Below are 27,352 nucleotides of genomic sequence, written 5' to 3'. Positions count from 1 at the left end.
GGGAAAAAGGGGGGAAAAAGGGGGGAAAAAGGGGGAAAAAGGGGGGGAAAAAGGGGGGAAAAAGGGGGGAAAAAGGGGGGAAAAAGGGGGGAAAAGGGGGGAAAAAGGGGGGAAAAAGGGGGGAAAAAGGGGGAAAAAGGGGGAAAAAGGGGAAAAAAGAAAAAAGGGAAAAGGGGGAAAAAGGAAAAAAAAGGGGAAAAAAGGGGAAAAAAAAAGGGAAAAAAAAAAAAAAGCCCAAGCTCTTGGCCTTGCTCTTCATGTTTCTTTGGTCTTGTATTTGGAATACAAGCAATACAGAATCCGCAGTATAGTCTTTGCATCTCCATTCACGATATCTGTGGATACACAAACCAGAAACAACAAAACCAGATGGGAAGTATTAGCAATCCCTGGAATGGAAATAGACTGCAACTGCCAGAGACAATCTTCCACCTTTCCCCAATTATAACGTGAACTTAGACAATCTAATTGTAACAAGAAGCAAAACAGCAACTACAGAGCTAGAAAATTATTTATTTATTAAACGAACTTAAGGCAAAGGGACCTTCACTGCACTATCTTGCTGGAAGACAGGATAAATAATGCATAGTAAGAAATAATTCTTCACTAGCAGAGAACAGAATAGATAATTTAATAGGACTTTACAGCTTTAGTTCTTTATGATTCTTCTACAGCAGGAATCACGTTGGGAATTACCTGACACTTTATTTTTTGGTTACAATGTTTCCATCATGTTTGGCTTCTGTTGGCTGTTTTCTTTTTTTTTTTTTTTCTTTTAGTTTTCAGCTTCCATATTCCTGGCTAAACAAACTGCTCTTGTATTTGATAATAGCAACAGAAGACAGTAACTGATTTAGAGGGTTTACTGTACTTCTTACAGCACTGTAAATCACCAGGAGAAAGACTAACAATGAAACACAAGTAAATGGGATCCTTGAGCAGTCTAAACAGTGTAGCTGTAATAAGTACCCCTAAATCACATTAAATTCAATCACTAGCTGAGGATTTTCTCAGTGAAGCTAAAGGACTTGCAGATGTTGGCCCCAGTATTTCTCATACTGATCAACTCTGTATTGGAGGCAGTGCAGAATAGCCAGAGGGAAGGAAAGAAAGCATGGGTTTAACTCCTTTCATACAAAAGGTGGATCTCAGGGAAAATAGTGCTAACTTAACACTCAACTTTCACAATCAGAACGAGAAAAAGGATGTGTATAGATTTGGTGATCCACAATGCAAGTGAATCCCAATTTGTAGTATAAAACAGCCTTGATCAAGATTGAAGAACGTGGTTTAGAAGATGGAATCTATGGAAAGGATGCAAAAGAAACAGAGAGAGAAATAGCTGTGGGGCTAATATGCAAACATCTCTAAGAACCAGGGAGTTCTCCTTTTAAGAAGATCTTATTAATGACTCCCTTTGCTTAGACCACAGACAAATTATTCTCTTGAATTCTTGAGTTTTGGTCCTTGGTAGGTGGGTAGGTCTCTGTAAACTGAAACATGCAGAGACATGCTGAATGGGTGAGGTGTATGGAGATATGTCTGACTCCAACAAGACACCACAAATTAAAAAAAAACCCACACTTTGAGTTGTCACTCATTCAGCATGGAGATCTGAGCTCACGCAGATTACTCTTTTCAAAGGTAACACAAATAGCCTTCCAAACTCCTGGCTCTGTGCAATATGGCAAAAAGCCCACAAGTCATGCACGCCTATCATGCAAACTGCCAACATCTCCAAAGCATTAGCGGAAAAAGAAAACAAAAGGAAAACCAAAGAAAGCCCTAAATTCTATCCTTACTTCTCCACGACGCCATGGGTTAGGTACTAGACACATGCGCCCACTTGCTTATGAGCAACTAATAGGGGAAGGGATAATGCTTTCTATTTTTAATAACTATTTGATTTCCTTATTCAACAGCAAGCTTTTGAGCTTGATGAAGGAATGATGGGGTGAGGTTATATGCCCTGCAAGAGGTCAAGATAAGCAGTCACAGCACCATCCATTAGTGTAGCTACATCCCTCGTCCCACCAGGAGCCAGTCAAAAATTTTTCTGTACAGCATTTTTTTAATTGGAAAATTGGACTCATCCAAAGGAAACTTTTGGGGTTTTTTTTTGCAGTGGGGCAATAGTGAGCAACACGCGTGTACATTGACTCAGCAATGAAAATATTCACTTGGATGTAGGAGATCAAGATTCAGCTCCCTGGTCTGAACTAGGCAGAATGGCAACTTAAAACCTATGAATTTCACTTTCAGGAAACTGAACCACCAGCTCTTCTGGGTTTGAATCGAGCAGTCAGTGTTTCTGGTTTTCAGGACATATTTTCCAAGGTGTCCTCCCACATGAAGCAAGCTTGGTTTTAGTGCACTAAAACTTTTTATGAGATAGAAAAATAGCTCTCCCTCAGCTGCTGTAACTTCCCTAGGAGCTGCCGCTGGTTTAAATCTTTAACAAATACTGACTTATTAAACAGTTTAAGTTTAGTGTAAAGTTACTGAACTTATAACAATTCAACATTTTTAGTATAGAAATAGAGATGGTTCAAAACAATTCTCAGCTTTATTATTATTCATTCTGAATGAGGAGCTATGGGGCAGCCATATAATGAAATGTGTCAGCGTCACATTGCAGAACCTACTTTCTTCAATTACCCTAACTTTTGCTAAGCCAGGATATTAGCAATTCTATTTCAGACAAGTTTGCATGTCATGACTCACCTTCAGAGTTCACAGAAAAATTCAGAAGACCTCCATCTGTCAGCAAGTCCAATGCAAGGTTAACGTTGTGAAGCTGTTCGTGAGAGAGACAGAGATCAATATAACAGACAATATTTTCTACTCAACAGTGCAGTGGCCAGCAGGTTTTAAAAAGTATTTCTCTAGTAGCTGAAGTAAGATATTGGTTCATAAATATGTACTCATATTCATCTCCTTAGTTTTGATGGAGTGCTCTTCAGAATTTCTACCAATTATCATATCAAATCGGATATAAAATCCATCTCCAACAAAACTTATCCCATGAGGTGGGCAGAAGAATCCATTTATTTAAAAATAGACCTCACATGTGAAAGTCTTGAATTAATGGATGTTTCCACAGGAAAAACAGGCTAGATTAACGATTGGATCTAATAGGCGCATGGAATTTATTTCAGGTTTTTTTTAACAATGCCCATACACTTACTACATTTGGAACAAACAAAAAATACGTAAGGAAAAAGTTCTATTTCACTCAGAATTATGAAGAATGGAAATCTTCCAATCACCTATATTTGTGAGCTAGAAGTTCATGGTTTAACATATAAAGACGTCTATACACAGCAAGAGTAGGGATGTTATCCTTAATACTACTCGTGAGAAATTAAGCACACATCTATGAACGTAGGCTGCATTGTTTTATTTTATTTTTCCTCACTTGCTTTTCTCTCCCTTCCCCACATAAAGGCAGTATCACACACATATGCAGTAGTCACGAATGATTTTTTTTAAAGTAATACACCGTCCCATTACTAGCTTCTTACAGCTTAAGGGCAGTTGTTTACTTGGCTGGTAATTAGCAAGCTCCCTTCCTCTAATGAAGCAACAAGACCTGAAGGAACTTCAAATTGTCTCTTCATACATTCCTTCGGCTACTGAGCAATTTATCCTTCAGGAGGCACATCGCAGACGCTGCCATGCTGACAATGAGCACAGCGGTCCCCCACGCATAAGGCAAGCTAAAACTGCGTGCTCTCAAGTGAAGCGATAGATTTATCTTTTACCCGGTTCCCCGATTTACAAGTAACCGAGACTGACACTTTGGGTTCAGGCTCTTTTTCTTCCTCTGACAGTCAGCAGCCAGGAGAGCTTAAGCTTATACAGATCTACACAATTTTCTGATCGGAATGAATAAATCAAATGTTTTCTTAATGAACCAGCATAGGTAAAAGGGGCACATTTCCCTCTCCGTAACAGGTGTGAGATTTGCGAGGAACAATAACATGCAGATTTCAAAATAAATCATCAGACAGAAATACCGATAAACACCAAAGAAAGGCAACCTAGAAAAATAAGTCGTTTCATCCAGCTGCGCGTCCAGACTCAAAAGAGCTGGACAATTCTCCAGGATTTACAACTGGACAGAAGTCAGGACATTTTGGGTGTTTCATGTCTGGGACTGTTTTGGCAGAAGTACAGAGATCCCACAGTTGTGACAAGCACAAGGGCCCTCCTTCACCTTCTTCCTCGTGTCCTGACTACACAGAGTTCACCCCTAATTTCAGCCTATTTTGTGATTGTATTCTTTGTCTCAGAATACACGCCTGTCTATATACATGAGCACCCAGATCTGGACTTTCTCTACAGTTACTTGTAAACCTCATTTTTTGGTATTTTTTGGATTATAAACACCCAGAAAACCAGCAACAAACCTACCCACACACAGCGTTGTCTTCTTGCACCTGCAGGTGGGTCACCTTCCGAATTTTTCCTCCTGCTTTCCTCACCCCTCCTGTCCCTCTAACATGGGCTCCCTCCCTCCCTCCCTCCCTCCCTCCCTCCCTCCCTCCCTATTTCTTGTTGCTGCTCCCTCCTCACTGTCACTGCTTCCATCCCAGTTTCCCCTCCTTGCTATTCACGAGGTGTATGTACCAGCTTTGAACCTCAGGCTTTCCACTTGAATGAAATTTGATGCACCCCACCGATCATAACGGGGCGTGTGGTTGTCACCATTTTTATAACACAAATGACGAGTTTTAAATCTCAGCAAAGGTTACATTTTCATACTGTACTGTACCAATTAATGTCTAAAATGACAGGGAGTTAGAAAGCACAGGGGAATCGAAAGACGTATTTTATGTACAAATGACAGTTGAACTATGGTCGCTCGGTATTTTTAGTTATATTGTCATCCCACTTTTCATCCTGTAATGAACATCAGAGGAGAAACAAATGGTAAATACCACTTTGGCAAACGGCTCAACAGTAAGTCCAGTACTTGGAAGCAACTTTGCTAAAATGAAATCACTGAGATGTAGAGAATCATACTGAACCAGTACCCAACCCCATTATATTCTTCTCTGAGGCCAGTGACCAGCACGTGCAGGGTAAGAACTAGAAAGTCTGAGCTCTGATTTGTACCTAAAATGTAGAGGTATCTCATTTTTTCAGAGATCTGTGAGGCTTGACTACGGCTGATCCAAAAAGAAAAAAGTTATCTATGAAATTTTGAATAAAAAAATATTCATTGACTTCCTCTGAACAAAGTTACTGGAAACATTAAAAACTTGTTTCCAAGTCAATGGACCGGAGCAAACAATTCTGAAAACTGAGTGGAGTAGGAGAAAAGTAAGAAAAAACAACTGCAAGGAAATGCTTTGATTTTACTTGATTCAAGCCTTCAAAAGATATTTTCTAGTTCAGAATCATCTTAGATAAAAAAATCTGAATTTTCCTAACACTTTGACAAAATTTGAACCTAGGTCTCTGACAAGTGTGCTTTTAAACGTGTTGATGAAAAGCTCCAGTGAAGTATTTATTAGTTAATACAGGACCTCTGAGATTTTCATTACAAATAAATACTGCCCAGGGAGATTAACAGCGGTGAGGTCAGGAATCGGACAAAAGCCTCATCTGCGCGGAGAAGCTGGAACGCAAACCACGCCAGAGGAGAGATTCCCTTCTCAGGCAGCTCTCAAGCAAAAAGGATCTGACACATTTCACCTTCAGAGATCTAACTGAATATAACCCAGGAAAAATAGCTACGGTTTCAAGATTTTCAGAGCTATTCAGTGACCCAAATGAAAAATCTCTACCCACACCACAGACAATTTGAAAATATCTCAAATATCCCAAAATATTCCAACATCCTAGAGCTGTGGAGGAGGCATTTATACTGGCAGCCTGGCACATGGTACCTTCTGGCTGATGCCACCCTTTTTTTAAAAAAAAACCATTGATGAAGTCTGCCTGGTAGAGGTGGAAAAAGGGGTGAAGGAAGTCTGGCTGGGTAGGTTACAGCTCCCTGCCTCGGGGCAGGAAAAGATGTACATTCTCAAGAGGTTCCTAAGTACAGAAGGGGCCTTCAAAACATTCTGGTCATGTCTCGATTAAGGTATATTTTTAGGACAGAATAAGGAAATCTATAGGGAACGAGTTCTGCTATGCAAGAGTTGTCATTCACTTAAAAACGCTGTTTGCAGGACAACCTTGCAGGAGATAACATACCAACTCCCCACCACGCAGAGCCTCTGTATTTCACTGGAAGGTTCCAGAAGTACGTATCTGCCTACCAAGTGCACGTAACAACAGTTTGCACTCCGGGAGACAATAATTAATTTTGAGGAAGATACCGACCTCTTCCAAGGTATTTTTACAGCACCAAGCGCGTGCATTTGTACTGTCCCAAGCCACCGACCTGCAAACACTGCATGTGTACGACTTCACACGTAGCAGCAGCAATAAAAGCAAGAGGCAGAGCTCCTCACTGACATACAGAAGCATTAAATACACAAGATATTTGAAGCCTCAAGCTCTAAGTAATTAAATAACAACCTACCATCTCCGTGGTGCTGGATGGAGTCAGGAAGAAATCCCTTAAATTCAGAAAGTAACCCTCCAGTTGTCCAATTAACAGAAGTAAGATAACACCATCTGCAAACTGGATGAAGAATGTTCTGAGTATTATTTATTATGCTGGCTTTCAGCAAAGTACTCCGATAAATGCCATTCTAGCCATAAAGGAATTTAAATGGTACTCTGGCAAGCAGACAGCCTAATGACTCAGCTCCCTCAACCTCTTCTACAGTGAACTTCATATTTAGTTACATAAGGCTCTCAAGTTCATATTAGTAAAAATACAACCTTGGAAAAGGACAGCTATTAAAACAAACTATTCCAGATGCGAAGAGACTTCAGACGACCGCAAGCGACAAACGCGTAACTATAAATAAAAGAAAATTGTGCCTAGTGCCTGAGATTTATGACAAAACACTTGCAAAACTTCCTTTCTCACAACTGCCCACCAGGAAAACCCAGAAGAGCACCGGAGCGCAGCTCCGCTTTCCATCCACGCAGCATAAATCGCAGGCACTGCCATTGCACCGAGGTTTCAAATGCCGGGAGCAAAGCGAGACCTGTGGGCTGATTTCTCCCACAGTTATTCCACGCGTGTCTGCAGAAGCAGGGAAAGAAAAAAGCAGGAGGGGCCTCCCTGAGCTCATTTCCCATCGCTCGCTCGCTCGGTCCCTGGAGAGGCGTGGGGAGGATGCTGCGGCTCCCCGGCTCCGCGAGAGCCGTTGTCTGCCCTCCCCGGAGGCAGCGGCGGTGACAAGAGGACAGCGGAGGTGCAGTTGTGCCTCTCTTCACCGGCGCCCAGGGAGGTGATCCCAAGGTGCCTAACGAGCACTCCTCCTGCAATTTCATGGACTTTAATGGAGGTCGACGTCCAGAGGATGGGACTTTGCAAGGTAACGAAAATCGGGCCTTCCTACCGTGAAGCAAATCCCGCATTAAAAATCACTAAGCACCAGCAATCAACTTGGCTTTCAGGTTAATTGTCAGAACACCTTTATTTCCATCCCGACAGAAAGAGCATCCACAGGAGTCGGGCAGATTCCGAAAGTTACTCCCTGTAGCATTACAAGGGCAGCATTCAATACAAAGCTGTATTTTTTCATTACTAATTAGCTTCAGAAACTTCAGAGACCGAAGCCTGGTATCGTAACCTGAAGCTAGAAATAATTGTTATGCTGCCAAGTTTCAAATTACTACAACGAAAAGGAGGAATCCTAATGGTGAGAGGAAACACTCAAATGCCTGACAAAACATGGTTAACACGCAGCTTAGAGCGGGCTACCTGAGATTCGATGTCTTTCACGCTTAATCCCAATTTTCCAACATGCTGGTTGACAAACTGCAAAAATACCTAAAGAAAACAGAAGAGGAGGAGAAAGTGGAAGAAAAGATAACTTTTTTTTCAGTAAAGTCACAAATTATGTTTTACCTTACAAATTTTGCTGTCGATTAGAAAAGCAAATTACCTTTTTTACAGCATCCAGTTTATCTGGAGCACGGCTAAATAATTCATCAAAGGCATCATCCTCTGTATCAAAACAACATTAATTGGTATTATTTGCAGTAACTGCCAGATCAGAGGTTTAGAGATCCCCAGAAGGAGAGAGGTGCTCACAGCTTATAAGCCAAGAAGAAAGAGAGTCGCAGGGAGACGGGGAAAAATCCTGCTTTTGTATTTATCAGAAGACAGGGTGACAGGCTTCCCTTCAGCCTGACTACATCAGAGAAAACAATTTACTTCATTCAGCTCTGTAATTTTTGCCTGCAGAGGTTCTCAAGATTTGTGCTGCCGCCAGCTTGAGCAATGTCTACGTTTCGCGTCTCTACAGTTTATCTCTTTTCAGTTATGTTGTTTTAACCCTCAACCTCTGGGGTAAAATATTTTAAGCAGAGAAGAAGAGCTATACATTTTAGCGCCCTCCCCCAACAGAAAAGTCAGTTACATCGAATTTGCAGAAAAACAGCCCCCTTCCTTCAAAAAACCACAAACTAGATATTGGGTTTGAGGACACTGCCCTTTCTCTGAAAATTCACGGATCTCGAAAATGACCAGCGCTGCCACCCAGTTTAAAGGGGGCACCGAGCCCGTGCCAGCAGCACTGCGCCAGAGAACTAGCAGGAGTTTAAAGATCTCCAAGGAAATGAGATCCACGGAAGGCCCTGCGAACGCCCACCCTCACCTCCATTTTCTGCCCAGGTTTAGTGAGAGCAGGTTACATCTCCTCATGGTACCCCGGCCACGGGACTGCTCTGCTTCAAGCACCAACCAAGCATTTGAAACACCCTTAAAAAATCAAGGGCGCTGCGGCAGCATAACTAAGTGGCGAACCAGTTTCTACGCTGCAGGGAAGCAAAGGCAGCTTTGCTTCAGGAAGTGTCCTCCCAAAAGCCAGCGACAGAGAGGCCTCCGCTGCCAAAGGGTCTTCTCGGGCTTCTCCGTTCTCCCTGTCAGGGGGTTGCTGCAGGAGCAAAGTCAGGGAAGGGGAGAATCCACCAAACAAATCACTGAGCAACAGTTTGAAGCCTGCAATGGTCTCGCAAACTAGAGAGCCCTCTTCTGGAGCCGCACTTTGGGATTTGTCTCTTTGTTAAGCAAGCTGTGTCAAAAATAGAGAGCGAGCGAGCATTTTGAAGAGTGAATTGCAGACTTCGCTTTCCAGCAGGATCAGCCCACTGGAAGAAATACCTAATTACAGGGTTTGGGTTTTTTTTTTTCCACAATTTCAGCCCACACTAGAGGCCATTCAGTGGAATAAGTGATAAATATGTATTAAATGATACAGTTCGCACCTCTGCAAAGGATGAAAACACTAACATAGAGGGCACAGCAGAAAATTAAAATGGTTGCATTGATTCACTGGGGATGCAACGTGCTCCTCTGCAGCAAGGAAGAGCAGCTCCCACTGAAGCCTCAGCAGTGCCCAGACCTTCTGCAGGCTCTGTGCACGTGGACATTTTTCACCTCAAGTGTTTCACAGCCCTCAAAAGCCCTGAGGGTATAAGATCTCAGGGGACACTGGTTTTACTGAGCTGCTGTCCATAACAGACCACCAGTAGATTTCAAAATCTCATTTGCAAACTGCAGAAAGGAAACTACATTGAAACTGGTAAGCCCAATTCTCGAGCTATTATGGTCATAAATAGTTCCAACGGTGAATGAGGTCAACACGTAAATTCAAGACATACTTTGTCCCTCAGCCAGGTCTTCTCTGTTGGGTTAACAACCCACTGTATCATTTCTTGTCTCACCTCCCATTTGTTGCCTGTAGTCCGCAGGCAAAGTGACCACCCAATTTCCAAACTATATTGTGCTGATATTAACACACATTTACAGAAGACATTTGGAGAAAAACACTCGGGGAAATACACGAATCTCCATTAACTCCAGAGGGAGCGTACTGGTATCATGAGGTAGAAATGGATCAGAATGTGGTGTATAACAGCACATAATAGTGAAATACTGAACTTGGCAAGGCCAGTACTTACTTGACTGTGCTTCTAAATTCTCTCTAAAAGTGCAATTAAGAAAAATAATTAGAAAAAGCATTCAGCAGAACTAATCTTATTCATAAGCAAAGCTTACCTGGGCCACCAGCTGTCCTGTAAAGCAGGAGATACAGTACAAAGTGCCATTAACTTTATGTCAGAGTAACTTTCCAACAGACATTTTTAAGTACACTGTATATCTCTATAGGCTCTTGGAAGTATAAGAGATTTTAACTGGCCCACAAACTGATGAACATTGGGTTTATAAGCACAATCTATAATATCCTCTTCCAATAAGCTGCTCATGATATTAGAATTTGAAGGTGTTCTAGCACATAAAAGATGATGGTAGGAAAATCTGTTTCTAGTGCTTGGGATGATGTCCATATTTTCTCAGTTTAGAAATGGTATCCTACTGCTTAACTCCTTTAATAATGACAGTGCCTCACAAATTCAGCAAGCTCAAACTGAAGAACTGCCTCCTTTCTCTTTATTTAGTGACACAAGAGCAATAAATTAACAGTGGGTTGAAAGCACTACAGCTTTAAAAATTTTCCAGTTTAGTCTGAGACTAATTCTACAGTAAATTTACAGTCTGAGGTAAACTCAGAGTACTGGATTTTTGTTATTATATTTTTAATTATATTCTATGGCAATGACAAACACTAAGCCTTGGAAATCGTCATACACATTATTTTAGAGCAGTTTATATAAAGAATAAAGCAGAAGGGTATTATACCATAATACGCAATCTGGAGAAGGGGGGGGGGTAAAAAAGAGAAGGGGAAACAAATCAGAGAAACAGTTCAGATGCATATGCATGGCTGGGTTTACACTTTTTGTCATCATCGTGATCCCAGCTATTTTTTCTAAGGGGGAAAACACCCACAGTATTTCCTTTCTGATTGACAGTGTAAAAAACAGCTATATCCCCTCTTACTTGTTTTCTGTGATATATTCCACTGCACTTGTTGTCTTTAATCCTCTGGAGGTGTTCTGTTAAAAAGACAATAAATATTTTTGGTTTTGTTACACACACAAAAAAAAACCCTGAAAGCATTAATGAGGTTTTCATGAACTGTTCACTGCCTTAAATGATTACCAGAGGGCATTTTTTCAAGAAGTCCAGTACAATTAGTACAGGCATTTTGAAAGGTGGCTGCTACTTTCTGCTCTCTTCACTCTTCAACCAGAAATTACCTCATTCCCCACCAGGGGAAGCCAAAGGAGAAGCACCTGGTCCCTCAGCTGGTGAAGTTCAGAGGCTGGCACATTCGCCCAGAGACTTGATGAATGCATAAAGCTGCTCTGGGCAGACAGCCATTTCCCACACACCTCACTGCATTAAGGACTCTTCTGTTTTACAGCACTGGAGGTGGTCACCTCTGCCTTATAATAACCTCATGCCATGGCCTGCCACCCATCGATGAACCTTAAGATTCAGATCTGGTAGGTTGCTTAGTTTTAGGCTGGCACTTTAAAAATAAAGCTGCTGCTTTATTCAGGCACAGAGTCTAGTTGGAGGCCTGTAACCAGTGGTGTCCCCCAGGGGTCAATACTTGGTCCAATTTTGTTTAATATATTCATTAATGACCTGGATGAGGGGACAGAGTGTATCCTCAGCAAGTTTGCTGATGATACCAAACTGGGTGGGGTGGCTGACACCCCAGAGGGCCGTGCTGCCATCCAGCATGACCTGGACAGGCTGGAGAGCTGGGCAGAGAAGAACCTAATGAGGTTCAACAAAAGCAAGTGCAAGGTCCTGCACCTGGGGAGGAAGAATGCTAGGCACCAGTATAGGTTAGGGGCGGGCCTGCTGGGAAGCAGCTCGGAGGAGAAGGATCTGGGGGTTGTGGTAGACAGTAAATTATCCATGACCCAGCAATGTGTCCTTGTTGCCAAAAAGGCCAATGGAATCCTGGGCTGCATAGGGAAGAGTGTGGCCAGTAGGTCGAGGGAGGTCATTCTCCCCCTCTACTCTGCACTGGTGAGGCCACAACTGGAATACTGTGTCCAGTTTTGGGCTCCCCAGTTCAAGAGGGACAGGGAACTGCTGGAGCGAGTCCAGCGAAGGGCAACTAAGATGATTAGGGGCTTGGAGCATCTCCCTTATGAGGAAAGGCTGAGAGAGCTGGGACTCTTTAGCCTGGAGAAGAGAAGGCTGAGGGGAGACCTTATTATGGCGTACAAGTATCTAAAGGGTGGGTTGAAGGAGGATGGAGCCAGGCTCTTTTCAATGGTTCCAAGTGACAGGACGAGGGGTAATGGGCACAAGTTAGAACACAGGAAGTTCCGTTCAAATACACGGAAAAACTTCTTTACAGTGAGGGTGACAGAGCACTGGAACAGGCTGCCCAGGGAGGTTGTGGAGTCCCCTTCCCTGGAGATTTTCAAGACCCGCCTGGAGGCAGTCCTGAGTAATGTGCTCTACGTAATCCTGCTTTAGCAGGGGAGTTGGACTAGATGATCTCTAGAGGTCCCTTCCAACTCTGATAATTCTGTGATTCTGTGAATTCTTACTATTTCTGAAGCCACCTGGGATCTTTGCTTATGTCCTCAGATCTTCATTCCTCTATATAAATTTTAGTACTCCACAAAACATCAAAAAAAACTGTGCTTCAACCCAACTGACAGTCTGAAGAAGTAGGAGAGGATGGGCATGCCTGCTGCTTTATTCAGGCACCAGGCAAACATCACTTACCACAGAAAAGTCTTTGGTGTTTCCCCTTTTAGGCAGTGAAAAACACCCTCTGTTTACATACTAAGTCAACTCCGTTGGGTCAACTCATTGCTGAAGAGGAGCACACCCAGCCCCACTGGGACAACAAATGCAGGTCCTTCCTGCAGACACGTGTTGCAGAAAGGCCAGGCCATCTCTGGTCTCCTTTGGGCTTCCTCAACATTTCCCTCTTCCTGCCCTCAACCCCTCTTCTGAGCTGTGCCTTCATCAGCTTTCCTCGCTTTTGACCTAATGATTACTGTTTCCCTCAGGGGCACTGATTTCTCCTACAGGGAATCAGCCCACCACCACAACGCCATTACCTCCATTGCCACTCCCCTCTCTCTCTCAGAGTGAACAGCCCTTTCCAGTGCTGCAGTTTCACAGATAATCCCTCCCAGTTTCTGCACGGCTGAAGCACTCGCAGCCCCATAAGGCACCAGATGGAGGATGGCTTTCCTCAGAGTCTGGGTTGTCACTGATCAGACCCACACGACAGGAGTGCGGGCAGCAATGCACAATTTGGACTCCCATTAGATACCAGGGAGACCACTCCTCTGCTGAAGTGCTAGGCTGGGATGGGGCCACAACGGCTACCTTTGCAGAACCAAGCCCCAGAAGAAGCTGTCCCTCCAGGACACTTTTAAACTTCCTAAAGTGATACGCATAGCTCAAGGGCAGGCTTTGTTTCAGCTCCAGTTATGATCCTCCAAAGAGAGAAGAGCACTAGGTCATGCCGTACAGACCATGTGCTGGGCTCCCAACACCACCGAAATGCAAAAAACTGTAACACAGTGGTACTAATTTTTGCAATTATATCAAAAAATGTGGGATATTCGATGTTCTCCTAAAGTCCTGAAGTTGACAAAATAGAGGAAGAAGGCATGTAGATCTCAGCTTGTAAAGAGAAACACTAATGTCACCCCAAAGGAAGGGGAGTAAAAACTCCCCCTAAAGAAATAAATCCTCAGCATTAAAACACTGTCACAATTTATGAGTGCAGGCTTCTATTTTAAAACACTTAAGAGACAGTAACAGCAGAATTTCTTTTTCTTCTTTGCAGGGATCAACAGCTGTTTTCAGCTGGGATCATTCCTTTTTTTGGATCAAGGAGAAAAAATAGCATAGAATCATAGAATTGTCTAGGTTGGAAGGGACCTTTAAGATCATCAAGTCCAACCATCAGCCTAACACTGCCCAAAACTCACCACTAAACCATGTCCCTAAGCACCACATCTACCCATCTTTTAAATACCTCCAGGGACAGGGACTCCACCATTTCCCTGGGCAGCCTGTTCCAATGTTTGAAAACCCTTTCTGTGAAGAACCTTTTCCTAATATCCAATCTAAACCTCCCCTGGCATAACCTGAGGCCATTTCCTCTTGTGCTTGTTACTAGAGAGAAGAGGTCAACTCCCATCTCTCTACAGCCTCCTTTCAGGTAGTTGTAGAGAGCGATAAGGTCTCCCCTCAGCCTCCTTTTCTCCAGACTAAACAACCCCAAGTCCCTCAGCTGCTCCTCATCAGACTTTTTCTCCAGACCCCTCACCAGCTTCCTTGCCCTTCTCTGAACACACTCCAGGGCCTCAATGCTTTTCTTGAAGCAAGGGGCACAAAACTGAACACAGTACTTGAGGTGCGGCCTCACCAGTGCCACGTACAGGGGGACAATCACTTCCCTAGTCCTGCTGGTCTCACTATTCCTGATACAGGCCAGGATGCTATTCGCCATCTTGGCAACCTGGGCACACTGCTGGCTTGTATTCAGCCAGCTGTCCACCAACACCCACAGGTCCTTTTCTACCGGGCAGCTTTCCAGCCACTCTTCCCCAAGCCTGTAGTGCTGCATGGGGTTGTTGTGACCCAAGCGCAGGACCCAATGCTTGGCCTTGTTGAACCTCATACCATTGGCATTGGCCCACTGAATCAGCCTGTCCAGATCTCCCTGTAGACACTTCCTACCCTCAAGCAGATTGATGCTCCTGCCTAATTTAGTGTTGTCTGCGAACTTACTGAGGGTGCACTTGATCCCCTTGTCCAGGTCATTGATAAAGATATTAAAGAGAATCGGCCCCAGTACTGAGCCCTGGGGAACACCATGTGTGACTGGCTGCCAAGTGTATTTAACTACTTTTACCACCACTCTCTGGGCACGGCCATCCAGCCAGTTCTTTACCCAGAGAAGAGTACACCCATCCAAGCCATGAGCAGCCAGTTTCTCCAGGAGAATGCTGTGGGAAATGGTGTCAAAGGCTTTACTGAAGTCCAGGTAAACAACATCCACAGCTTTTCCCGCATCCACTAAGAGGGTGACCTTGTCACAGAAGGAGATCAGGTTAGTCAAGCAGGACCTGCCTTTCACAAACCCATGCTGACTGGGCCTGATCACCCGGTTGTCCTGCATGTGCCATGTAATGACACTCAGGATGATATGTTCCATAACCTTCCCCGGCACCGAGGTCAGACTGACAGGCCTGTAGCACCCCAGATCCTCCTTCCGGCCATTCTTGTAGATGGGCGTCACATTTGCTAACCTCCAGTCGACTGGGACCTCCCCTGTTAGCCAGAATTGCTGATAAATGATGGAAAGTGGCTTGGCGAGCAGTTCCACCAGCTCCCTTAGTACCCTTGGGTGGATCCCATCTGGCCTTACAGACTTGTGTATGTCTAGGTGCTGAAGCAGTTCACTCACTATTTCGTGTGGATTATGGGGGCTTCGTTCTGCTCCCCACCCCTGTCTACTAGCACAGGGGGCTGAGTACTCAGGGAACAACCGGTCTTACTGTTAAAGACTGAGGCAAAGAAGGCATTAAGTGCCTCAGCCTTTTCCTCATCCTTTGTCACTATGTTTCCACCGCCATCTACTAAAGGACAGAGATTATCCTTCGTCCTCCTTTTACTGTTAATGTATTTAATATGTTTCTACCCTTTTTAAACATACAGCATCTGAAGTGAGAACAAAACGATAGTCTCGTCCAGCAAACTCAGAAATAAAAAGGCACAGTTCACAGAAAATACAAATATCTTTCACAGCTGCACACACATTTCTCCCTAATTCTAAGCAAACTAGTTTTGTGAAAGGTCTCTAGGATCTACTGCAACAAATATTGAAAATATAGTTACCTCAATGGTGATTGTTTCCACTTGAACATTTGGAGGCATGGCCAGGTTGGGTTCGAAGTGCTTTGCTATTGCAACCAGAAGATGCAGGGTGCTCAGTAAGTCCTTTGTCAAGATAGCTATTTCCATGTAAAGCAAGAAAACAATGTTTAGTGTGCAAAACAGGTAAACCCCACTCTAATATCATAAATTCTCCCTATGCGGAGGATCCCAAAGTCACAGAGGGCCATAACACAGGTGGGACATCAGATTGGGTTTTATATAGTATCACAATTCAGCAATGCCACAACTTAAAAGGCCTTTTTGTGAGACATACACACAGACGCTGAGGGCTGTTAGGTGGTCCACAAGCCACACACTTAGAGGATGCAGCTTGCATGACCTACTCAGGGCCAGATATTCCTATCGCACTTCTGATTAAACTAGTAACTGAAAACAGGTTGTTAACTATTCTTCTGACACCCCTTTGCCTCATAGCAGCCTTATAGCAGAGGAAGCCCCATGACTGATAATTTTCTCCAATTTCACTTTTGCACCTACATTCCACACTCCATTTCAGCTGACTTTCTTCCAGTTGCAAACACTTAGCCACAGCTTCCAGAATCACAGAGAGTTTATGTCTCTGTTTTATTTCTGTTAATGTGATCTTGTCAACATCCAGCTTGAGAGATCCCAGGTTTTCTTTGACAGAGAGTCCACAGGAAAGAGAAGGATGTATGTTAACACCACCATAGGAAAAAAAAAATCAGAAACACAAAATGAAAGCAAAGCACACAAAGTTTTGCTTTAAATGTTCGATACCACTTAATAGCTTCCTCAGACCCACATCCCACAGCTGTATGCTTTGTTAAGCCCCTGAGCTCTCTGAAAGCCCCAGTAAAATCAGTGAAGCTCTGCAAAATGGAGAGGACTCAAGTCATTCCTTGCAGCATCATCCCCCAACCCTAGCACTCCACGTTCCTCATTTTCCTGGTGGAAGCTACAGGAATCCAACGAGTGCATCTTTCCTGTAGATAGTGTACAAAGGCAATATCAACTCGCATATATAGAATAAATCCCAGCTCATTGCTCAGGCAAGTAAACTATGAAAGTAAGTCAAACCTGCCCACACTGCTGCCCTCAGCTTTCGTGAAAAGGAGATATGATTTGAACGATATCCCCAAAGAGAGTGAAAGGGAAATGAAAAACGAAGTAGGGACAGGAGAGATGAAGAAGTAGAAAGAGACCAACAGGCTGTGCCAAGAGGTGACATCTTTATACAAGCACCTCATAGTGTAGAGAACCTCTTAGATTTTTAATAAATTCCTGTTCCAGCCCAGTGCTTTAGACCTAAAACTTTGTATATATTTTTTTTTTAAGCAGGAAAACATATAAATTATAGTGCCGATTCCATCCAATGTTTCTGGTAGCATCACAAGTCACCTTTGCGCTCCTCGCTTATGAAGCCCTCCTTCCCTTCAGAGGCACTGTAATTTCACTCTTCAAAGTTAACCTTTTTATTATGTTAACTAGCAGGTAAAAAGACTTTCTTAGAAGAAAAGTAATTATATAAAAACAATAGCGTATTATCAGGCATTTGTTCAGAATCGCAGTTATAACAGATGGTTCACAGGGCAGTGCCTTCTCCGTTAGCAAGAAGCAAGACTCCAGCAGATCGCTCACTGCTATTGCGATTTGTGAGGTTTATTCTCTGATCTGGAAGTTCCTCCAGGATGTGTTTGCGAGCTGAACTCAGAGCAGCAGCTTACCCAAAAGATGATGAAGTACCAGCCCATCATACAGATCTTCTTCCAGACTTTTAACTACTATGTGTTCCTCTTTCAGAGTCGTGTTAATCCAGTCGATCAATAACTGCAGAGGAAAACAAAGCAGCCGGCAATTATATTCTTGTTGTTTAGACAGTATAGAACACAATGCTATATTGTGTCTCACCCTTCTCTTTAGTCCTTTATCTCACATCTTGGTTTGCTTTCAACCACCACTTTCCTTCTGCTTTTTGGTTGTTTTTTAAAGCGAAGTTAGGTATCAGTTACTTCTCCCTAATTTTCGACTGAGATAGACGTCTCACAAGTTATATTCCTATGAATTTTGTAGAAATAGTTATACAGGTGACAAGTTATATTCCTATGAATTTTGTAGAAATAGTTATACAGGTGGAGAGACAGACCTTATTCTCACTTCCATCAGGGAAAAGGTTGCAGAGTACACTTTCCAACACCTGTCTTCATTAGACATCACAGAATTCACACAAATTCAACCATCAGACAAAAGTTTGGAAGAAAAGAGGCTTCACTCATTCTGTTGGCTGTTTCTTGTAGTCATCCCCGTTACTAGCGCTCCTCCCTTTCCTCTCCTATTATTTGTTTTCTTTTTCTTTCTGCAATTTTGTACTAATTCTGTCTCCAAATACCTTTTAGGGGGGAAAAAAAGCATTTTGTTTATTTTGCTTTCTCACATGGCAGTCCTCCCATTGCCCTTTCCAATATATCCTTCCTGCTTTTTGCAAGGGGAAGCTGCTCAGGAAGCCACGGGCTGGCTACAAGTGGAAAGGAACCACGTTTCCAGTTACATCCCTTGGCCCTGCAGCCCCTTCCTTGAGCACTGTGCTCCTACACAGGAGAGCAAAGGAGCTCCTCAGCACTTCCCCAAGCATGTGTTTTATCCACTTACGTTGACAGAAAGGGAAGATGACCTGCTGTAACAGGGTGATGACCTGAAAAACAGTAGCCCCAGCTGGCTGTTAACAAGAACCTCCGGAAAGAGGGACAGGTATCACTTGTATTGCTATTATTGCAGCAAGTGAGTGTCTGGAGTTTGTTGTGTGGATAATATCCTCCCCACTCGCTGTAAACAGAGGAGAAAATTCACAGCAGATCCCTGTAAGTCAGCCAACATTAACAAAAATGTAAAAAGCAGTTTGAAAAAAAAAAAAAACCAAACCAAACAAAAAATGTCTCCGAGATGCCTGAAACCGCACAAGAAACAAAAATGCCTGGCGCCGGCACTTGCCTGAACTGAGAAGCTGTCAAAGTAATATACTTCCCCAGCGAAGAAGTAACTAGAATTTTCTAGACCAGAAAGCTGTACTCCTCAGCTAAAGCCTGCAGGCTAAGACCTGGTGATGCTTTAGATGTGTGAGGGATAGAGCAGTACCCCAAACGTAACGGTACGACCAGATGGAAGTCAAAAAGCAGAACGTACCGCTGAGTACAGATCCCCATCCCAATCTCTTCTCTAGAGGAGCCATGAACTCTTTAGATTAAGAAGGCAATCAGTGGCACTGATGGGCACCCAGAGGTCTGCCTCCCTTGGGACCCACTTCCCACCTCCTTATCATTCAAAGAAAAGAAATTAGTGAAGAACATTGTTTCAGGAGTCTCTGATGGGAAATGGATTAAGCACCGAAGCTTACAGAAATTTTCATAAACTGAAGAAAGCTCTTCATTTTTGGCAGTCTGGAAAGAACAAATTCAGTGTCTCTGTAGACAACATAATTGCATTTTGCAGCACCACCTTTCAGATTTTCTCTTTTGTATAAAAACATTGTGAAAGCCTGACACAAAAATTAAATCTTTTTGATCAAATGTGCATGAAGGTTTAAGAAAACGTAATATAGAAACGCACGTATTTATGGATTTATGAATGCCATGCAATACACACTTCAGCACATAGCCTAAGCTGGTTTTCATAATATTTATAACAATTTTAGTATCTCCATAGTGCAAGAAGTGCTGGTCTCCTAAGACACACGCCACTTTTCTTCCAGAAAATTTCAGCGTGCTAGCCTTCCCCTGAGCCGTGCCATTAGAGAAACATGATGATTGAATGCACGGGGGAGATTTTCAAAATTACTTGGAAATAAAGTACTTTCCCGTGAAATAGGATTCATCCTTCACAGTTACCTCAAGCAGGCAATGTACCATACACCAACTCAAAAGCTTTTCTCCTGAATTCTTGGTGACTCGCACACCCTTCATCCCTCGTCCCTCTGCTCTACGCTGTCCTCCTCAGGCTGCACGGCAGCCCAGCCAGCTGCCACTTGGAGGTAGAAGACGTGACAGAAGACAGTTGCAAATCAGCACAGCGACCCTACAGCTTGTTATCACGGGATGAGGGCAGCAAGCTTGCACGTATACGAACATCTCTCTTTAGTCACAGCAAACGCTTACGTGGGTTTGCTTTCAGTCACAGTCCACTGTTCCAGCTGTTACACTGTCATGACGACGAAGTAGCAACTGGGTACTTCTGGTGTGGCTCATCCACACGCCCCAAGTTAGATGAGGTATCATATAAGAAACTCAGTTTTCAAATTGACACTCCACACACAGCAGTGACCACTCCTGGGTGACGCAGGCATTTGAAGCCCGGTCCTGTGCAGCCCCAGCCAGCCTGGCACTGTGCTTGAGCAAAAGCTCTGGTTTACTGGAGTGGAGCCCAAGTGCCAAAAGCAGAGCTTGTCCCCATCCATAGAGAGCGGGGGGGGACTGGGGCCGAAGAGTTGGGTAGTTTACAGGGCTGAGCATTCACACAACAGGTTAAAACAACTTGAGGTGAGGGTTAAACAATGTAGCAAAAGAAACGGTACCAGTTTTAATTCTTCCAATTTGGGATTATTCCTTGAGGTCGGTTTTATGAGTTTCTTCTTCTCACCTTTGAAAGGAAGCAGACAAGATCCATTACATTTATCAGATATGACTAACGCAAATTTGCTGTACAATCTGCTATCAGTTTAATATTACCCAATATCACTAAATGCCATATGTAGAAACACTGACATTTTTCATTTTAACTGATTCCTTATGAGAAAACGGTGTATCAGACTATTAAGACTGCTGTTGGAAATTATGCTTCCATGTAATTCGAATCGGTAAGGTCTAGACGGACAATTCTGGAAAGAGGAAAACATACTTGGTCAGATCCTTATGGGTGAAATTTAAATTTCACTGAAAGAACCAGCTAGAACATGTGTTGCTTCTTCATGATCTGTCTCTAGAGAGTCAGCAGCCAAATTACACGCACAGAGCTTACTCACTGCTGATAACACCACGGGACCACTGCTGAAACATATACGATTCATTTGTACTGCACATTTTCTGCTTGGTTCTTCAGGTCATTCTTTGGCCCTTTTGCTGTCCTGGTTCATAAAGTACGTACCTTGTGCGATGACATTCTCAGCTAGGTATTGATTAACTGCAGCAGGCTGTGTAAACACGTTTAAAAAGTCCGGATCCATTGTCTTTTCTCACTCCTGGTAAACTGGTAAAAAATATGGGGGGGGGGGGGGGGGGGGGGAGAAAGGAACATGAGTAAAGGCACGTAAAGATCAAAATTAGTGCTAAGAAGAAAACAAAGAATCTGAAGAGGGTTTTTTCGGTTACTATTTAATGACCGGTGGATTGCTTTTTTAAAAAAATCTGAAAATGTATTTAAACATGTGTAAAGAAAAAGAAGTTAAAAAGAAACTTTACACATGAAAGTGGTGGGTACTGCCTGCTGCACCCTTGGTCTCTGTTTGGCCAAGGAACCCAAACATCAGAAGCCACTCTTTAAAATTTGGAAGCCTGTAAGAAAAGGCCTGAAATTAAGAATTTGCAATAGCTTAAGTTAATATCCTCCAAGGCCCCAGTCCTGTGTGTCCTACTCAGTCAGAGAGTTAAAATTGCTATACTAGGTAAGACTAGTTTGCCTAGTATCCAGTCTCTTACAGCACCCAAAAGCAGAAGCTTAGGGGGAAAAAAACAAAACATAAACAGAGCAAGCATATACCGATACTTCCCTAAACCACTTCAACAGCCTGCAGCTCAGCCTTCCTAAATCAAAACTGGCACCCTGGTAATTAGAAGCTGTCAACACGTTTACTTCCCATCCACCCCTTGAGCGCGCGCGTCTCCCACCATCCAGCAGCGAGAAGCCGAAGAGCGTGGCTTTACCCTGCGTGAAGCACCTCCTCCTGTTGCTTGCTCCGACCTGCCACCACCTTCCCCTGAAGCTCCCCACTACGCACGGTGCAAAGGGGACCGACTGATCCACATTCTTCATGTCACTGTGTTACTACTACTGTATCGCTATCCTACACCCTCAACAGCTATCTCTTTCCGAAACTGAGGAAGCATAGCCTATATCTTAGTTGTCCTTCACAGGGCAACCACTCCGTAGTACCTTTGACCGTCCTGGTCTTAACTCTCTCCAGCGCCATTCACAGACCTTTTGAAGCGGTAGGCACCAGACCTGCCCAGATTTAGAGAGGTGCGCCGCAGCGTTCACGGCATTGTTCTCCATTCCTCTCCTCCTAATTCCTAACGCCGTTTGCTTTTTGGATCACCGCTGAGCGCCGAGCTGACACTTTAATGGAACTATCTATTATATCCCCAAGATCTTATTCCTAAATAGCAACACACAGAGCCCATCATTTATCTGTAGAGCCAGTATTGTTTTTCCCCCCATGTGTTTCACCTCACATTTATCGACATTGATTTCCCACAGCCATTTCAGAGCCCGAGAACTGCCGTTCCTTAGCATTTAATAGACTCATTGCATATTACTGATAATTAGCATCTGCGAGCAGTCCTTCATGTCGCAAGACGCGTTTCTGTGAGGCTTGGTCCTAGACAGCAGCCTTTCAAAGAATAACATACTGCAGAAACAACGTAAAATGGATGACGACTGGGTTTGGACACCTTCTTAGGGCTAGCTCTTTAATGAGAAATAGGAAGAGACAGAAGCCATGGTTCTCCCACGCGAGCTGCCATGTTCGCTGCAGCCAGCCTCTGCAGCCCATCGTTCCAATCCGCTCCCCAGAGCTGTGACTGACAGGCTGTTTTTTCCAGCCTCCATCCTCCAGCACACGTTAGTTATCGTTATTTGGAGAAGAGATCACCGTAGGAGACGACTGCTCGAATACTCATTGTAGAGGCATTTCGTGATGACATTTTTAAAGAAAATTGGGGTTTAATTACTGACTATTCAAATGAAATGGCACGATTTGGTCCTTTGGTCTCTAAGAACATCATAGCTGTACAGGCTTGCCCGTTTTCAAGTCAAGGCACTTTATTTCCCCTGTGCCACTTGCAGAGGCAGCCAACAAGTGAATTTCAAGAGCCAGACTATTGCACAACGTTGCAACGCAACGACTACCGATAAAACAACTTATTCTCCGGTTGGGTGAGATCAGGTCCCTGTTCCTCCATGAGTCTTCACACAGTCTGGCACCCACATATCCCCAGTATACAGTGTAAAGCATTAATGAGCTACCAGTGGTCTCTGGCATACAAACTAGCTGTAGAATACACACCAGGCACTTACCGATGTTACCAAGTTGTTTCAACTGTTTTATTTCCTGTTTGAAAAGACAAAAGCCCTACTCCGCATTAGCTCAAACACATTTCCCAGGAACAGTTGTCTAAATAGATCACACAAAGGAGGGAACAAAAACCAAGCGGGAATGTTAATGTTACCGGTTACATTTCTGCCTTCAGAAAACCAGGATTAAAAAATAAGAAAAAAAAAATATGCATTTTGTGCCTGGTTGAAAACTTACTTTTACTTCCTTGTTTAGTACCGGCTCTTTCAAGAGCCATTTTTGCTCGTTAGCATCAGAAGAGACATTGTCTTAGCAAGAACAATCCACGTGGACACAGAAAGTCTTACCGTTAAAAAAAAAAAAGTAGTTTTAAAACACACCCCAAAGAGTCCCTTTTCCCAAACTTACTATTCTCGCCTTCAGTAATTCTCCAGAAACTCTTCCAAGATCTTCTGACAGTGAAATTTATGGGGAGGGGGGACTGACCCCCAGGCTCGCAGCGTCCTGCGCCAAAGCGGCAGCCTCCCATGCGGGGCAGCGCGAAACACGCAGAGTACGGGAGAGGGAAGTTGCGCCGCGCAGTACTGACTACTCTTAAAAACGAAACCACAGCCGTATCCGGAACTTAATTGTCTATGTGCTTGGTCCCCGCTGGAGACTAAAATAAACAGAAATACAAATGCAGGAAACATGCAACTCCGCAACTCCTGAAATACCAGAAAGTATTAGAAAGGTACGATCATTCTTCCATGGTACTGCATGGCACGACTCTTTGCTAATCTGCGTCTGGGGTGACTCACGGTGCACTTTTTCTTTGCCTATAATAATAAAACAGCCAACAACAGACAAAATCGTGCTACATTACGCTTTCTACTCATGGTCCTTTGAGCGTTTTATAAAGCAGATCAGCGCTACTCTACCTACCTGGCAGAAGGAGAAAGCTAGGCAGAAGGAGATTAACTCGGTTGTCCTTAGAGGGCTGGTTAGCCACGCCAGGGCCCAAAACGCTCATCTGAGACAAGAGTTATCTCCACTAGGCAGTGCTGCTGCTCTTCCTTCCCTTTTCCACCATTAAAGAGGGAAAGCTCCCTACGAGCAATCACTTTCCCTGGACACTTCCTTCAGGTACCAGTTACATTTGTTAACTCTTCCAGAAAGAAAAAGCAACTTCGCAGTCTCCCGTGAAATGTCTCAACCCAGAATGAGACAGTAGACAGTCACACTAATTAAACTGGTCTGGTTTAATGCTGCTAAGGGACTGACTCCTGTGTTAAGCTCCATGCCGTAGACAAGAAGCGATGGTTCCTCATGAGCTAAATGAAGGGATAAAGTAAAATGGGTTGAAAACAGATTTCCAGCTGCCATGATTTCTTAGTAACTGAGAACGTAACCCCAAATCCTTAACCAAAGGGCAAACTTAACTGTATTTTCTAAGCTGATAATAAGCATAGCATTACATCAAATTAGCAAAGACCCAGAGTACCTTCTTACCTATGCAGAAGTGTACACCACACCCTAGAAATGCACTAAGTAAAAAACAAAAGGAAGGTACAGTTGGAGATGCTATTGGCAACTTTGGACAAATCCAGCTTCAAATCAGCAGGCAGAGGGCGCAGGAAGAATTAAAATTTAGGAAATTCATCTGCAATTACTAGGTCTCTGCCTATTTCAACTGGCAACTCAAGTGACTTCTTTCTTGAAAGCCTCATTCACAATACAGCGCGTCAGTGCTAAAAGAACAAGTCTGAAACACACGTGATGGACATCTTTTTTTCCTACAAAAATTGACATTGTCACCAGTGCATGAAGTATTCAGTCTTGTGTAGAACAGCACTAGTAAATTCTGTATCAGAGCTGCATTTGATTTTATGCTCATCTCCCCCCCTAGAGTCTTTCTGTACATTCCCAAAGCACAACTCATGCACACCCCCTCACATACACACACACCTGGCCCTCATGTAAAAATAGCCACTGAAGAACAATTCAAGGAATCAACAGCACTCCCACCAATAATAAGTTCTGATAATGCATGTTCCTGCTTCTCCACACAGCCTTGCTTTTTTGGGAGAGCCACTCTATACTCTCTCCATACCAGAGCAGAGGCAAGCACACAGGAATTTTCAATGTCACTCCAGACTTACTTGGGCTTCTGGCTTCCCAAGTGCTCTGTAGACACATACAGGACGGGTTCTGGCTGGCCTCCCTCCTGTGTTGCTGTAGAAGAGCAAGGCCCTAAGTCTTCTAACAGCATCAGAGAATGTAATTCAGTTACTTTTCTCTTGTGGAAGGGAAAAGGTAAACAACTTGATCAGGTCCAGTAGCTGAGCAATATATATATAGATATATAAAAAGAAGCAGTTGATAAAACCTACAAAAGAGCTCATTTGTGTCTACCCATACTATTTCATCACTTGTACCAGGGCCAGAAACCCGAGATCGCTGCTTTGCTAGGTCTACATAGACCACCATGTACCTAGGACCCTTGATGCAGAAGGCAGCCAAAGCCCACCTTTCAAAAGTTCTTCCCACAGACTTGTCCATTTAGCCAAAAAAAGATGTAGAAAACCAAGTGATCATCATTTATTTATTTGAATAAATAGTACAACTGTCACAAACCATGCACAACACTCCTGATGTGATTTTTAGCAAACATAGCATTGCATTGTAACTTGCTTACAGTACACAACTCTTGTCACAAAGCTGGATGTCTCCAGCATATGACAAGTCCAAAATTTTATCTGCAAGGCTGTTTTTAGTAGTTAGAAATTCAGAGTAAACACTGTTAAAAACAGTAGAAAAGACTCTTTAAGAATACATTAATACTGAAAGCACTGGGGTGAGGGGAAGAGGGGTAAGAAGTCCTATAAGGTTTAAACTGGTTAAAAAACATCTGCCACTGTTGGTTTTTCATCTTGAGAAACAGGATGCAGCTGAGGAGTATCTGGGCTTCTTCTGTGGTAACATAGCTCACTGGAACCGAGTATGTCAAGCAGATGAACCTAAAAGGCAAGTTGTATGGACTGGAAAAGACAGACATTCATTAAGTACTTACAAATGTGGTGGCTTTAATGCTGCAGAGCATTCAGCGCTCCGGATGAACTCAAGAGGATTCAGACCTACCCCACTGGCACCCAGGGAATGTATCTAAAACTCCAGTAATGCAAAGAGTTCATGAATAACATTTTAACATTGACTTATCTTTTTGAGAGGAAAAAAAGTAAGTATCGTGCATATGTAAGAGAAAGGCATGACAAAAACAGGTGTTTAGAGAATCTTTACCTCCATTTGCTCTTCCTGTAAACTGGACTGCTTGAATCTCCAGTTCAGTTAAATCCACCCTGCTCCCAATCTGGTTAACAATAAACACAACATCTACAGGAAGAGTGACCTGGCTAGACAGCAAGGAGCTAAGGAATGAAAAGTGTATTTACCCTATGCAACATTTACCAATAGAATGGTAAAAAACATAAAACAGGGTATGATACCCGCTCCAAATCTGCCCAGGGCAGCAAGCCTGCAGTAGTCTTGACTGACAGGGATATTAATGTAAGGAATGCTAAAAGGTACCCACACCTCAGGTTGTAGAGGAGGGACTCAGCTTTCTGCAGTGACCAGAAACACTTTTTTGAACAAAACAGAGACTCTCTTAAAACTTGGTGGTATGTTCACAGGTGCTCACATGCAATGAGGATGCCAGCTGTTAAATCCCAGTCTCAGAAACAGCTGTTCCCTCTCCCAAATACAAACTGATTTCATTAAGCTCCTCTTGTTACTTTCTGTTTGCTTTTGATATTAATATTGCTTGCAATTTCAAAAACTAGATTCTCTGGAGGTCTTTCACAGCAACTCAAGAGAATATAAACAGCATTGGCACTTCCACATCAGCTGAAGGGAGGTGGGTGGAATGAGAGCTTTTTAACAGACTTGTTTCCCACAAATAACATTGCATTAAACTGAAAGTTTGTGCGACCTTTCAGTTCAACCTCCTTCCAGCCTCACGATACCCCTATTTCACAGCACGGAAGTTAGACCAATTTCATTAACTTGCCTGGAGAGCTGACCCACGAGCCTTAGTGCCTCTGCAAGTCTCCTCTGTAATAATTGCTAGTGTCACGGTAGAATCTATTGTCCCCATCTGAAATTCATGTCCAATTGCACTAGGCTCTGTATAA

General features: G+C 43.4%; 1 protein-coding gene across 1 annotated transcript; it reads right to left on the bottom strand.

Annotated features, from left to right (window-relative positions):
• Positions 1 to 255: 255 nt before the first annotated feature.
• Positions 256 to 23,721, bottom strand: PARVG (parvin gamma; the record flags this gene model as incomplete). The annotated part of the gene is made up of 13 exons (XM_082486292.1): positions 23,589 to 23,721; positions 21,035 to 21,136; positions 20,466 to 20,530; positions 17,629 to 17,731; positions 16,421 to 16,561; positions 15,884 to 15,999; positions 10,982 to 11,037; positions 10,042 to 10,064; positions 8,022 to 8,083; positions 7,838 to 7,906; positions 6,539 to 6,640; positions 2,725 to 2,797; positions 256 to 335 (listed from the first exon to the last, which is right to left on the bottom strand). The coding sequence occupies exons 2-13, from the start codon at positions 21,111 to 21,113 to the stop codon at positions 256 to 258; spliced, it is 969 nt and encodes a 322-aa protein (XP_082342418.1). The 5' UTR covers positions 21,114 to 21,136; positions 23,589 to 23,721.
• Between the last annotated feature and the right edge of the window lie 3,631 nt (positions 23,722 to 27,352).

This window comes from Vanellus vanellus, assembly GCF_965231255.1.
Source record: "Vanellus vanellus genome assembly, chromosome: 1".
NCBI lineage: Eukaryota > Metazoa > Chordata > Aves > Charadriiformes > Charadriidae > Vanellus > Vanellus vanellus.
The sequence above is the reverse complement of the archived record's forward strand: the minus strand, read 5'-3'. Positions and strand labels throughout refer to the sequence as shown.